We start from the raw sequence: 15,498 nt of genomic DNA on the forward strand, positions 1-15,498 counted from the left end.
CAAATAAGTTCATAAGATCGAGGGGGCAAAGGTACGAATATTCAAAAACAATCTTTTTGATCGAGGAAATTATAGTTGTACACATTTGTGTTGTGTTTTTTTGCTAGTAAACAAAACAAAAATCATCTAAAAAGCACCAATATGTCAGAAAATGTCTATTTATTCTGGTGTTTGTACAGTATGTGTGGTAGTGTGTGTGTATTCTGTGTGTTTGCGTACCTGTCCTTCATGCGCTGGTGCATGCGGCCGTGCTGGACACACTGTTCCTCCATGTTGGAGCAGCGAGCTCTCAGACTCTTCACCGCCTCCTCTAGGTGTTGCTTCTCCAGGCCCAGCTGCTCCAGCTCACTCCTGCACACGCACAATTGAAAATGTACCTTATAGATGCTGAATTGGCTGATTGTCTTGTGGTAACACTGTGGATATAATTACATACAATACATTTTGTTCAGAAATATTTTCTAAATATATAATTGATTATGTAAATATTATTATGCATAAAAGGTTATTACAGGTGATGTCATGTCATATACTGAGACTATTTAATCTGCTGTCAAAGGATGAGTAGTACTTTTATGGTATAACGTTTCTAGTATTTATTTTGCACTTGTCTACTTCCTTATTTTAATAATTTTAAAGAAACAACAATAAAAAACCTTCTGCGCTACTTGGGAATTTCAATGGCTCTTGTTAAGTCGTTGTCCTCTAACTTTTGATTGTTTCACCTCATTTCTAAGTCGCTTTGGATAAAAGCGACTACCAATTGACAAAATGTAAATGTAAAATTTGAAATGGCATTCTTTACTAACCCCCTTTACTTTTTAAAGATGGAGATTTTTTATTTGATTGCAACAGTAGAGACACAGACAGGAAATGCGAGAAGAAAGAGTCCAATATGACTTGCGATAAAGGTCTCCTGCCGCAATCGAACCTGAGATGTTGCAACTATACGATCTGCGTCTGAACATTCAGGCCACCGGACGCCCCCCAAACTCCATTTTCAGCTTCACAAACTCAATCAGCAGCAGTAGGCCTCATAATCCTCACAGTCTGTGCGACTAACAACTGAAAAACAATTTGTCAGAGTTTCCTTATTTATCTTACTGCAACTGTCTCGGTGTAACCTCACTTAGCCTGACTGAGGCTGTCCAGCAGGACTTTAACCGCTACACTGGGCTTGGACTCCAGGAGCTCAAACAGCCCGAGGCACAAAACACACCAACACCACACTGCTGCTAAACTACATAACACACACATACAGCAGATGCAGGGTACGAGTGCATGCCAGTGTGTCAGCATGTACTTGTGTGTGAAACCTTACCAATAAAAACACATTTAAGGTATTTGGTAGTTATTACCGTGTATGTCTTTTATGTCTTTTTGTCTTTTAATATACATCCATAAGCAAATACACAGTGTACTTATGTGTGTGTCTGTATTGTGGGCACGTGTCCTATGGCTGGTGAGGCCAGTGCGGTCTGGCAGGGCCAGATTGGGGGCTGTCATGTGACTAATGTGCAGCACAGCTCCAACAGCTGACAGGACACTGGGCCCAGGGTCACTCTCATACACATACAGACACACACACACACACACAAACACACACACACTCGAGCACACAAACAGACACACACAGGCAGCCCAGATGGAGAGCTGGGCAGGCCTGCTGTGACTACTGTAGCATCAGGTTAACAAGAAAACAGGTCAGACTGGAAAGCAGTGTGTAGTATGTTGACACAATCTCTCCAAACAGCCTGGATGGATGATGCTTCGTGAAATGATGACATGAATGTCCGACAGGGAATAGCCAACCGAGTGAGTGAATAAACAACTGGAGGAGAGAAGTTGTGTATATCTAAACAAGTAAATTTAACCATAAAATATATGTGAATGTCTTCATGGGAAAATAGATGATGAATAAGTTAGGATGAAAGCCACTGAGTTAGAAGGACTGAAAGAAAATGGAAACATAATTGAGAGAATGAATGTTGGTTAATAAAAAAAAGGAAATAATGACCTGCTGTTTTCTGTCAGCTCTTCCAGTTTGACCCCCAGTGTGCAGCACTCCTCCTTCAGCTTCCTGATCAGGGCATTCTGGGAGCTCAGCAGACCATCCAACTCTCCAACTGCAAAGGGATCACAGGAGCCCTGTCGGTTACTCTGGGGATAACCACCGTGGTGATTTCATGCACTCTGAGGAGCTGTCAGAAATCCTGGCTGCACAGAAACAGATAAGGGGTTCAAGCGAATTCTCACTTCAGTTAGACACTTTTACTTCTCAGCCCGCACGCCTACACAGAAGTTCAGAAGCTGTCAAACTCGAAACAGTGCATCGAGTATCTGCTGTCACTGGACACCGCCATCACCCACCTCCTCTTCTTTCTAATAACCAAACCATGTTTAATAACACAGCATTATATAGACACTGTATATGTCCAGTTTATACTCTCCCTAACCATTTTGAAATGCATGCCACATGTGCAGTATAGTTTATAGTATCTAGTATATCTATATCCGTCTGTCTCTAATAAATCCTCACTCTGAAACAAAGAAAAATGAGCCGGTCCTCATGTAAAACTAACCATGTCTAACCCAATATCTAAACAAAATTCACCACTACCTTAATCAAGAAAACCACCAGACAATATTGGTAGCCGACTGTTCTCAGGGAAAAGCACAACAAAACCTTAAAAAGGTGCAATATACGACATTCAGCTCCACCAGATGTCAGCAAACAACTATTTGCTATGTAAAGATATAGCGGAGTAATGGCGTCCTGAGCAGAGAATGAAGTCACACTCCCACTGTGTGTGTTGTTATATGAGCTTCTCTGCTCTTTGTTTTGGAAGCTGGTCCGGCCACGTGTGCATGTTAGTGCATGCGAGCCCCCCCCCTGTGCTCCCTGTGTCCATTTTCAACATGGCAGCTGATTTCTGAAAAGATATGAGGTGAGAAATAGGCGATGCAGTGACAGAATCTTGATCCATATTTGATCAGCGCTGCCTAGTTTGATCTGAGTTTCATGAGCTGTGTACAGATGTAGCTTTCTTTTTTTTCTTTTCCAACTTTATTGAGTAAACAACGCACGCATTTGTTTTGGTCTGAGATGCTGGTGCTTTAGTCCAACATCTAGTGGGGCTGAATGTCGTATGTTGCACCTTTAAGTCCCAGTAAAGTGACTTTAATGCCTTTAAAGTGCTGTCAGTTACACAGGGCTGAAGATAATGTCTACTTTGCAACACAAGTGGTCAAACTGCAGCATCAAGCTTTTAAAGGATTTTAAATGATCCTTTCTAATCTGTGCACATTATAGAGGAAAAGCAATCCAGCTAACCTCTTTGTTTCAGTGTAGAACGCAGAATATGTGTCTGAATTAAAAATAATAATAAATTGTTGAACACATTTCAAAATTTCAAGTTACTTTGTTGACCCAGGATTTAATTTTGGTCATACTTTCATTTAAATTCAGGGGGGAAAAACCATTTAAATGTGAAATAAATGTTTCACAGTGCTTAGACAACAACACATTAAGTCAATTTGCAAAAGTCTGCCAACCAAATGAGTCTCACATACCAGAAAACAACATCAACATTACGTACAGAGCGAAGATTAAATCTATGGGCCGCAGCAAAAGCGAGATACATATGTCTCATTGAATGTATTCCCAAAAAATGCTTTTGTTGACGTTCACATTAGAATCACAAGAAATGTGTTCAAACAACCGGGGTGGGGGGGATGTACAGAGAAAAACAGAAGTGCAGAATGGAAAGATAAAGTGTGAGAAGGGTGAAACGAGACGGAGAAAGAGAGGGGATTGTTGTTTGAAAGCTCTTTTCTTTCTCCTTTCCACCCCTTCCTGCCACGTCCTCATCCACTCATGGGGGCCTCTTTCTGAACAATCCAACACTGGGCTTTCATCATTCCTTTGAAATGATCCACGTTCCGCTCTCCAACATATGTCTGCTCTTTTAAAATAACAATGGCTGCCGTTTGGATGGAGGGAATGATCCACCTGCTCCGGCATTCTGTTACAGTCGACCGAAACCAAAAACACCAAGGACTCACAGTCTTTGAAAAGTAGCTCAGACTTGTGAAGAGTTGTTTTTTTTTTTTGCATACAGTAGATATTGGGGGGAGAGAGAGAGATAGCAAAAAAAAAAGAAAAGTAGAGGAAGAGCCATGATGGTAGATCTCTATGGTATAACACATATGTTTTATCTGCAGCCTGAAATTTGACTTCTCTATTATTCTCTCTCTCTCTGTGCCTTATAAATGCCATGTAAATATAAAGGAGGAGAGGTGAGAGAGAGGTGTAAAGGCCAACTCACCCGAAGATATTTCACTCCTACTTTGGCACATAACATATTAAGTTTTTACTGGCGTCACAAGACCACTTATTCCACTCAAAGTCCCCACATCACTGCCATAGATAATGCACAGAGGGCAGAAATTGGATGCTACAGAGCATGAAACTAAACCATACAACCTCGCAGACGTGCACACACACGTACACTCAACAAAGTTTGGTCAGTGCTGGAAAAGTTGCATGAAGAATGCTAATTAGCTGAACAGGCTTTGAATACGTCTGGCCATGCGTAGGCCAAAAAGAACCCTGGGACACAGAAACACAGCAGAACTGGCACTGGAAACAAACAGAGGAAAAATGAGGGAGGGAGGGATGGAGGGAAGAAGCGTGGCAGGGAGGGAGGGACGGAGAGAAACAAATATCTGATATCATCTAGAGGCTGCTCTGTACGCATTTACTCAAAAAAGAAACATGAAAAAAAAAATCTAAAAAAAAAAAAAAAAAAGGTGGGAGGAGGGAGCGGAGAAGAAGGGAGAGAGGGGGACGGATGGATGGAAGGACAAACGGATGGACAGAGAGGCGGGATTTGGAGAGCAAGAAAGCTAATTATCCAGCTCGTCTGTTGGGTTGCACGGGGAGAGGAAGTGATGCGAGCTACTAAAGGACGTCCACCCCTCCATCCCCTCCCTATCCACAGTTTCCTGCTGTGCTCTGATGTCAGCTCTCTTTAGACAACATGTGTGCTGCCGACACGCGCCAGAAACAAACCCTTTGTTTACCCCCCCCCCCCCCCCCCTCCCCATCCTCTCCTCCCCTCCCTCCATCCATTCCTCCCTCTATACCCCTCTATCTTTGTTCTGCGTACCAGCAGGCTCCCTAGTTGTTGAAGGGAACCACAGGTAAATAAAAAGATAGGAAAAGGGAGGGTATGAGGGAGAGAGAGTGGCTGAGGGTGGGTGGTGGGTGTGGGGGGGGGGGTGGGAGGAGGGGGTTCCAGATGGTGCAACAGATGTGCTAGCAGCAGCAGCTCTGCTGTGCAGACAGACAGGGAGCTCTGTGCTGGGTCTCTCTGCTCTGCTCCCATCACCTTCCCTCTGCTTTGCCCTGCTATTCTCTGTTCTCCTATTATGGCTTCTGTTTTGCTCTTTTTGCTCTGTTCTGCTCTTTTGAGGTCACTTCAGCTCAGTCTCAGTCATCTCAGATGAGTTGTCTTTATGTCCGTCCCCTCCCCGCTCTGGCCATGTTGTGCTGGTGGGGAGCAAGGTGGCACAGCGAGAAGATAAACCATCCTTCAACTGGAGGATGCAGGTTTAAGACAGTGTACATCCACCCTGCTGAAGTGTCCTTGATGAAGACACTGAAACCCTCCCAGCTCAAGGGCTGTGATTCTGTGGCAGACCCTGATCAACTCTGCTGTTTTGCTTCTTGCATTTCTAGACGTTCTGACTTTGTGTGCTCCATTTCATCCAGTTCTGCTTTGTTCTGTTTTGGTTTCCCCCCCACATCACTCTCCCCTCTGCATGAGACAGCCTATAGGCCTGTGTATCATCAGTGGTCAACAGTAAACCCGCTGACAATACAAAACATGGAGATATTCACCGAAGTGAGGCTCTTCATTGAAAACTTTTTAATGCTACTCTTTGAGAGGTCTGACCCCCGACGTTCACCGAACACATCTGCGTCACTTTCCAGCTCGATCACAGCTGCTGGAGACAATATGATGCTATTCTAGCCACTCTGCTGTCTTCATGCGCCAGGTCTTTTTACTACTATTTATCACCTTTACTATAACTATTATTATTTATTTTGATACTGTTATGAAATGCTATTTCTGGTTTGTGCATGTATCTTCTCCTCTAAGGGTCGGGAGAGGGATTGCTATTCATTTTTCTTCTGCTAATGCTCACTATACTTGACATACAGTACAGGTACAAAATGAAGATGTATTTGTTATCACATCGATCACAAATAAGCTGTAAATATATATTCAATATGTTTGTAACACAAACAATGTTGGCAAAATAACTCTAAACAAAAATTTGTCTGCTGAAGGACAGACGCTCCACTTCTGAAATGTTTCCAGTGGACATTTGAACCATGACGGAGCTGTGCAGCTGCATGCAGTGAAAACATGACATGAGGGAGCTTTTGAGGACCTGACACAAGTGTCCACCTAGCGGACACTTAATCATCTTTGATACAGGTCAGAAATATTTGATTAAGTCAGCTAAGAGAGGTGGAAAGGAGAACAAATAGGCAGTATTTGTGGTCACTGTTGAAGTGCAGGTGGTGGAAACACTGACCTCTCTGCTGGTGTTGTGCCTCTGTTTGCTCCAGCAGCACGGTCAGCTCTCTCTCCCGTTCCCGTGACGCCTGAGTTGCAGACGTCATTTCCTCCTCATGAGCTCGTTCTGCATTCTCTCTGTCCTGTCTGGAGAAAAAGGACAGGATGATAAGGGACATTAAAACAAACAAACAAACAAACAGACAGAAGTGCGTTATCATCTCGGCTTAAATGTTTTTCTCTGCTTGATGACTCGTCTTCTGTTCGTGACGGCGCATGAAAAACATTTTCTGCAAAAGGCTATGACTTATGTCTCATACATTGAAGGCACGTACAATATTTTTTTTTTACCATGTCGTTCTGAGGAAGAGATACATAAATATAAAGTCTGATGTGTTTTTCAGCTGACTGTGCCTGAAAATATGGACCTGTACCAACAAGACCGAAGTAAACAACTTAATCACTGTTACATCTGTGCATTAAAGACAAACATGTTCCAGTTTTGTGTTTTTGTGGTAAGGCTGCCCTTTAGTTTACTTTTGGATCACAGATTGTGCCTTTAAGTGGCCTCTAATTATACAAGGTACTAAATTAAAAAAGTTACCAGCCAAATACCAGCGACATGTTACCAGAATATATCAGTTAGGATCAGCTGATCGATGTGTGCACTCCTAATGAATTCTATCATACTTAAAAGGTTTCTGCACATGTATGAAGGAGATAATGTGGAAAAGACAGACAGGTAAACAAACACAAGTGAGGAAGAAAGTGAGAAGAGAACACACACTTTACAACAAGATAAAGAACAAGTGATGAGGGGAAAGACACCGAGGACGGAGAGGAGAATGACAGAAAAGACTCCGGGGGGGGGGGGTAGAAGGGTAAAAAGGTGTCAGGTCACTGTCAGTTTGAAGACCCCTGAGTGATACTGCAGCTGTCCACAACACACACATACACACACACAAATACATTAGTCCGCTACAGGCTGGTCAAGAAGAAAAGCTTTATCCAAGATTTTGAAAAGTCAAAGATTAAGTTCTGAACAGGACAAATGCAGTGCAAACAGTTGAAACAAATGCTAAAAAAAAAGAGAGATATTGTTCTGCTTTGTGATATTACTTTGCTTAACTGCATGACTCAGTAGTGACACGTTATGCCTACTAGCATAGACATATTTGATAGCGATCGAATCACTTTAATCTCTACTTGTCTCGATATCAAAATTGAGCAGGTAAGATATGAAAAACAAAAAAGAGGTGCTTATCCTTGCGGGCTGTGAACAAAACTACATTTTACTTCTGTTTCAACCAAACTTTCTAACTCAACTAAGTCCAAACGTACCCAAACAACAGAGGAACAGACAAAGAAGGAAAGAAAACAAAAACTACAAAGACAGGAAAAAAAAAAAAAACCCGAACAAATAAACAGAACTCTTCCTGAAGTCCAAAGGCGCTAATGAAGAGAGAATTCTCCAGTTTAAGTGAAAACTTTTCTCCCCTACAGCGCTTGGCCTGCATCTCTAAAGTGACCGCGTCTGTCTGTTCCTTCGTGTGTGTGTGTGTGTGTTCTCCTGCTGTCCTGCTGTCTGGGGTGTGAAAGCGGGTGGCGGGTGTGCAGGGGACACAAGGAGACTGTGTGTGTGTCTGTACGCGTATGACTGTGTGTGCGTATATGTGTGTGTGTGTGTGTGTGTGAGAGAGTGAATGAACCCCCGCTGGGCTTGAACAGCAGCCTGAGCCACCAAAGCGCACACCAGGGCTCAGCGGGAGATGGCGGGCAGGCATTGCCAGCCATTTGGTCCTGTAAGAGGTTCCAGGGGGCCGTGTGTATTTGTGTATGTCTGTGTGTGTGTGTTTGTGTGTGATGGTGGGGGGGGGGGGGGGGGGGGGGGACTCACACCAGACCTGTTTACCCACCAATTAGCATCAGACAGGCCGCCAAAAAGTTCCAGCAGTCAGCAATAGAGTGGTGATGAGGAAGAGGAGGGCGAAGAAAAAACAGAAGATGATAGAAAAGCAAAAAGACAGAGAGATACTCATTTGGCATCTGTTTGGTCCTGCTGATCTACTGAACCAACATTCAGTTTCAGTTTAACCCCATAAAGTTGTACACAACTTAAGAGAACAAACAAACGCAAGGATTTCAAAGAAGTAGGGCCCGAGTGTTCAAATCCCTGAGACAAGAGCCTAAAACACTGACGAGAAGTGAAACTTTATGTACCTCATCAAGGATCAAATCAAAGCTGGGGAGTCGGGGATAGGTTGTGGGGCTCTTTTCAGGGTGCCATTTTGTATCCCCGATCAAATGCACCATGTTTACTCGCAAAAATGCTGTCACAAAATGGCTGATGATGAGTACTGTCAAATTAAAGCATAAAAAAAGAGAAAGCAAAGGAGAGATGTCAGCGGAGAGCCAGGCCCTGGATAAGGACTGGTTAAGGACGATGAGAAGAGCAGAGGCAGATATGTGGGGCTGGAGCTGGATAATTCTCCCTGGACAATGATCTGCCTTCCAGCTAATTGGTGAATGGGCTCTGGGTTGCTGCCTGTGGCAGGAACTCTTGTTTGGGCCTAGGAGGCAATAGACTGAATGTTCAGTTAGGAGATAGCTGGGCCTGTTTGTATATGCCTGGCCTGATGCACTGTAGGACAGCTTGATAAGTATGGCGAGAGCTGCATGGGCCAGGGGCCTAAGGTAGGCTGGAATGGCTCTGGGGCTGCGGCCAGGTACAGTGGCTGCTGGGTAAGTGGGAGGTGGCAGAGGCGGTGGCTGGCTAGCTAGCTGGCTTGAGCGGCGAGGAAGAAGAGGGGGCCCAGTCCACACTGCCTGCCTAAGTGGGCACTATTCAAGCTGTTGCCCATTAGATGTGGGGTGCCAGGGCCTGACCAAGCGCGGAGTTTGCAGCACCCTGTGGTGCAGCCGGCATCCCACGCCAGAACCACCAAATGCCGCGGTTTATCAGAGAACGAGCACAAATTGGAGTCAGACGGTGGACTTGGAGGAATTGGAGACATTCGCCAACGCCAGACACCACTGACCGCTGTTTGGGCTAAAGTAAAAGACTATACTCTCCTAATAAATACATTATCACTCAGACACAAATACATACAATTTAAAGTCATACATACAGTGTATGAACACACACATAAACATATTAAAGGATATCAATGTATATAATATACATATAAAATACACAAAATATTCAAATGACTAAGAATCATTCACGTGATTTATTTATTCTCTTCAAACTTCAGTAACTTTTTGGAAGCATTTACCAAAATCAAGCACATGATTTGGATGATTTGCTCCTTTTTTTCAGAGAGTAAAAACAAATATTTATATAAACGATCTATATAGTTACTGATGGAAAACTAAAGACAACAATTCCTCAAATCGATGCATATTCATATCTTCGCTCCGCAATGCTCCTGTGTTGCAAAATAACAGGTGTGAAATTAACATACAGGTGAACAGATTGTGAACCCAGCCTATAGCACAAACATGCAAACATACGAGCTTTGTTCGCAACAAAGACGACTGATTGTTGCAAGACATCGCTGATCCCTGAAAAGAGTAGAGGAGGAGATGGAGAATCAAGTGGAAGATGAGTAATACTATTTCTATCACAGAGGACCATCTGTACTAATACTAATAGCTACACTCAGTGCACCGTTTGACTCCATAAATCCACTATTTTCCAAACATTTTAATTATGAGACATTTGATATGAGTGTTGTTTTAAATGTAACATTTATAATCAGACATTCTATTATATATAACTACAATCTAACTTCTAAATTATTCTTCTAGCTTCTAAATTAAAGGCATCCCTTTAACTATATAATATGAAACTGAAAAATATGAAAATCTATTATATTTCAATTTAAATTAGTTATTTAAACTGATGCACCAAAAGCTCAAACAATTATTTGGTGCGACTACCCTTAAATATTGAGAAAATATTGAATATTGATATTGATTTTACTGCTATGAACTGATACTGTACTATCAAATTACAACTGTTAACTATTTGCTTGTATCTTGCTCAAAAAAAAAAAAAAAACTGTGACACTTGTGATGATTCATTTTTGTGGAGGAATTCCAGCAGATCCACAGCTATTTATGATGGACTTCATCAATCAGACGACATTAATATTCAACAGTTTGATACACAGAACTACAAAGATGATTTCTGCTGGTGTGTGAGTGCTCTCGTATCTACGTGTGTGACTGAGAGACGGTGAGACGGAGGCCTCGTGTAGGCCCGTCTAACGGATACTTGCCAACGATGGTCGAGTGCACTGCGGAGAAAATAAAGTGACATATTGAACATTTTTCTGTGCTGCTTGTTATTTATTGATGCTGCAAACAATAAACATCTGAATTGTTTTGTGTAGCAGACAGCACGCAGTGTCACAATTTTCTCTCGCACGCACCTCAATGTGTTTTTAGCACATTTTTATCAAACCTCGGACTGATGCGAGTCAATCACTCCGCTCCCACATGTTTGTCTTTCGACACCCCTCCCTCCACGACGCCGCTTTACCTTTATGAAACAAACGCATCAAACAGAGAGGCAGCCTGATGCAGCTTCGCCGTTAAACACCCAGTTCGGCCCATATCTCCATCTATCTGTCCATCTATCCGTCCAGAGCGTTCTCATCTCTGCTCCGATCCTTTTTTTTTTTCTCTCCCGCTTCCATCTCTCCCTCCTCCCTCTTCTTTTCCCTCCCACCCTTTTTTTTCCTGTAACTAAACTGGCTGTGTCTCTCTCCATCTGCTGGTTCTTCCTTCAGCGGCCCTGCACCTGTTCACACCTCCTCTCCTGTTGGCCACCTCTTCTCTCTTCTCCCCTCTCTCTCCCTCCCCCCCCCCTTTATCTCTCTCTTTTTCTCTCTCTCTCTCTCCCTCCCTCTCTCTCTGCTCAGTGCGATGCTGCCAGGCCCGTTCCTGGCTCAGTTAGCCTCTCTGTCATTCAATCCATCTGTCGGCAAGTCAACTTTGTTTACAGCGGGCGGCCCGAGCCTCTTTTCTTCTTCAAGGAGCGGTAAAGCCCCCCCACCACCACCAAGGTCAGTGGTGAGCCAATCGTGCCCGAAAAAGAGAAAACTGCAACTGTTACATTAGCAAAAAAAAAAAAATAAAATCTCCCTCTTGTCCTCCAGCACACACAAGCATATAATTATGGACAGTTACTCTCTTGAAATGTACACAATTTAAAAGCTGTCTTTCACTCTTCACACAAGACAGTGACGAATTCACAAGACCCTCAAAGAAATAAACATTTGCTGTTACAGCACACATCCCCTCAAGAAAAAAACCCAGCTCTAGATTGAAGTAATTAGCTGCTGATTGGCCTCTGTCATCTATCTGCACTAAAGTGAGAGAAGTTTAAAAGTCTTAATTGGCACAGATGACTGATGGTTTTAACACAGGAAGAGCGGACTGGCAGCGCAGGCATCTGTGATTTTTAAAAATAAACACACAGCATACGTACAATATGCTCCCATACTGACCCGATCCAGAAACCCAGGATTCAACGTCAGTGTCAAATCTGTGTCCTACAGAAATAGTTGTGAGTAGCATATGCAGCAGGGCTGCAGGTCAAATCAATTTCAGCTGAGAAGGTAAATTATTAAAATAATTAATTTTAGGAAACCAGGTTACCAGCTTCAAGTTACTTCTCATTAGGCATTTGTAGCATTTGTAACATATGTTACATGCATATTATTGTATAAATGTCAAATATATTAACATAAAAGTCAGATTGGGGAAGAGAAAATTAACCAAATGATAGAATATTTTACTATGTTTACAAGTGTACATTTCTAATTAATGTTAAATATTCAGCATGCATGCATTAAACATATATTTATCTAAAAGACAAAAAAAATGAGAGACGACAAAGAAAGTTTCAGATGAGGAAAAAAAAATAGAGCAGTGAGAGAGAAAGGTGAGCAAACTAAATGTTTGAACCACATGGAGTGTTCTCGCCTGGTGTGAGCACAATCCACCAGTGTTGGAATTCACTTCACACCTGAGACATACCTGATGTCGTTTCAAACGCCCCTCATCCCTCCTACCCGGTTATAAACTTGGGGGCAGCTGGCAGGCTGGCACACGTGCCATCTCTCTCTCCTTACCCACCTAAATAATCATCAGCGAGTTCTTCTATTATCTTTTTACTTCTTCACCTCTTTTCCTCACCTTACCTATGCAAACTCCTTTCCTCGCCTCTTCTCTCCTCGGTTTCTCTGCTCCTGGGCCATTAGATCAGATGCCTAGTGAGGGAGAGGCGGCCATTGAGGTGGAAAACAAAGAGAGGCTTTTTTAAACTCAGTGGGGGGAACTAGGGCTGGAGATGGCACCGTAGGGGGGCATGTGCCCACCCGGTGCCTGCCATCATGTACAAACCATCGCCAACCTCTCCTCTGCTCCCCTCTGCTTCCTCTATGCCATCCACCCACTTCTCTCTACATTTAAAACTTCCTCTGTATTATCCTAAACCCTCTTCTCCACACAATTTCCATATCTACTTCCTTTTCATTCTCATCCACAGCTAGCTTTATCTATTTGTCCTCCTTTCCATTTCCAGACTCATTTCCAGTGTCATCTCCTCCATTTTTAGTCGCCTGCGTCTTTGCCTGTATCTCCTTGCTAACAAACTGCACTGAACAGCGTCACAGTCAAGGTTGTGTCTTTCAACCTGGTTCACGCAGAGCTTTGTTTAGAACAAGGAGCACATCAATATGCATAAATATAGCTTTGGTATTTTTGGCATTTTACACTGTGCGTCAATATAAGAAAGAGCTGAACGTAGCAACAGATCTCTGGAAGTATGTTAATCTCTTTCAAAGATGTACAAGCCTTTGTTTATATTAAACATCACAATCTATGTGGATTTCCTTTATTTTATGACTTCTTATGGTAATAATTATACAACTAAATAAACACATTATGTGAAAATGTACATATATGCCAGCCATAAAAACTTCATCTCTGCAATTATTTATTTATGTTGAGGTTTTTTTCAAATTACATGCAAGAACAGGAGCAGAGGAGGAGCTTTGGTTGATTTCAAAAGTGCCTATGGAGGAGTTTGAGGGAGCACTCTCTGGTCCTTCACCTCCCTTATACAACACACTCCATAACTCATCACCACTCTCCTCCCTTCCAGTATTCCTCCATATGTCCTTCCAGAATATATCTCCACTCAGCTGCAACCTTGAACCTATCCTATCCTCTTCCTTCCAATCTTCCAATCTCTTGCTTCTGTCTTTGTGATCATCTCCTGATACAATCTGCCGATGGGGGCGCTGCCCTGCTACCCATGAGGCACCGTTTGGCACTGCTGTGCCCACAAAGGGCAGCAGAGAAAAAGAGATGAATTGACAGTAGGAGAAAAAAAAAAAAAAGAGAGAGAGAACAAAGGGCAGCTATATGAAGGATAAAAAATTAAGAGGATGAAAAAGATAAAAGGATAGATCAATCAGGTAAAAGAGTGACAGAGGTAAAAGAGAGAAAGGAGGGGAAATGAGGAGCAGAGAGAGGTTCTGTCATGTTGGATGAAAGCTCTGTCTACTGGGCAGTGGGCACAGTGTAGTCACTGATGGTGCCATCCTCACAGCGGGGGCATGTGAAGGCACAAAGTTGACCAGATGACACACACAACTACACAAATTCATTCAGCGTGCACAAGATCGATGCACACCACGGCCACAACACGGCAAAAAGCAGTACATCCTCTAAAATGCTGACAACTACCGCTAAACTCCTAACTAAACCCTTTCAGGAAACGCCTCCTAAATTACTCAGGTACTTCTAAACATTTTCAGGGCATTTCAAGATATTCTATAAACCATCAGATATATAAAGGTTAAGCGGTGGCCTCGTGTATGCAGTGTAAGAGAGGACGGGCAAGAAAAGAGGAGCGTGGAATGAGGTGAAGAATGGATGGTGGATGGATGGCACGGGGCTGGTGCTCTCCCTTTCGTTCTCTGTCCTCCAGCAGTAGTGTGTATGTAGGCCAGTGTCCCAGGGCACACTTGGCTGGGGTGGCAACAGTTGTAGCCGACAGATTTGCCTCCATCTTGCCTGAGGTCTCCCAGTCAGCGATCTGTCTATTCTATCCATTCCCAGCCCCACAGGATAGACAGATTACAGCTCTGCTTAATAACCCTGGTACTTGTAGTGTGATTTTCCGCTGCTGTATTTATGTTTCTACATATGAATCTACATGTTTCACTTCATCATATCTCCAGTAGTTCATGCAATTCCAGAGTTAGCTAGGCTTGCTTTACAGGTTCCCATTGTATCATTTATCCTCTGAGAGATACCTGTATTAGCAAATGGTAGAAGAAGAATAATGCAGAAGTAAAAGTAAGAGTAAGAAGTACAGAGGAACAAGGAAGAAAGCCATTTGTTGGGTGTGTTTGTCGTATTAGCAACTGTTTCCCAGATGAAACTATCCATCCTTGTATTAGTCTTGAAATGGATTTAAATTTATATCCATAACTGTTTCAATATTCTAGTTGTATAAAATCAATACCAAATGTAATCCAAGCACTCAAACTGAAGTATGTAAAAAATTTTTAAAAAAGACAATCTTGAATTTTGGTCTTTTCAGAGATCACGTCGGACTTGGTAAAAAGCACTCATGTTTCATACAAAGCTTGGTGCCGAAGGTGAATTGGAGAAGCTACGCAGATGCACGAGCTACAAGAAATCAGCTGACAACCAGCTTAGATCTAGACCTGGCTGTCAAGATGTCTTAGATGCGTAGTGTATTTGATGTAACACTAGTAACACTAAGACAAGGTGAAAGTGATAGTGAAAGACAAGAATCGTAAGCAGGAGGATAGAAACAACAATGAGAGGAAACATTTGTTTAGATCAAGGGTTGCAGCTA

At 42.8% G+C, this 15,498-nt stretch overlaps 1 protein-coding gene across 3 annotated transcripts in view; it reads right to left on the reverse strand.

Annotated features, from left to right (window-relative positions):
• sdccag8 (SHH signaling and ciliogenesis regulator sdccag8) overlaps nt 1-15,498 on the reverse strand; it is a 48,608-nt gene that overhangs the window by 18,077 nt on the left and 15,033 nt on the right. For 2 of the 3 annotated variants that reach the window (XM_044371931.1, XM_044371933.1), the window contains exons 14-16: nt 6,610-6,737; nt 2,018-2,126; nt 220-351 (exon numbers count right to left, since the gene is read on the reverse strand). In XM_044371931.1, the coding sequence (XP_044227866.1) occupies nt 220-351; nt 2,018-2,126; nt 6,610-6,737 (369 nt within the window). The other variant, XM_044371934.1, reaches the window with a different exon arrangement.

The sequence above is a fragment of the Thunnus albacares genome, chromosome 14 (genome assembly GCF_914725855.1).
Source record: "Thunnus albacares chromosome 14, fThuAlb1.1, whole genome shotgun sequence".
NCBI classification, from domain to species: domain Eukaryota; kingdom Metazoa; phylum Chordata; class Actinopteri; order Scombriformes; family Scombridae; genus Thunnus; species Thunnus albacares.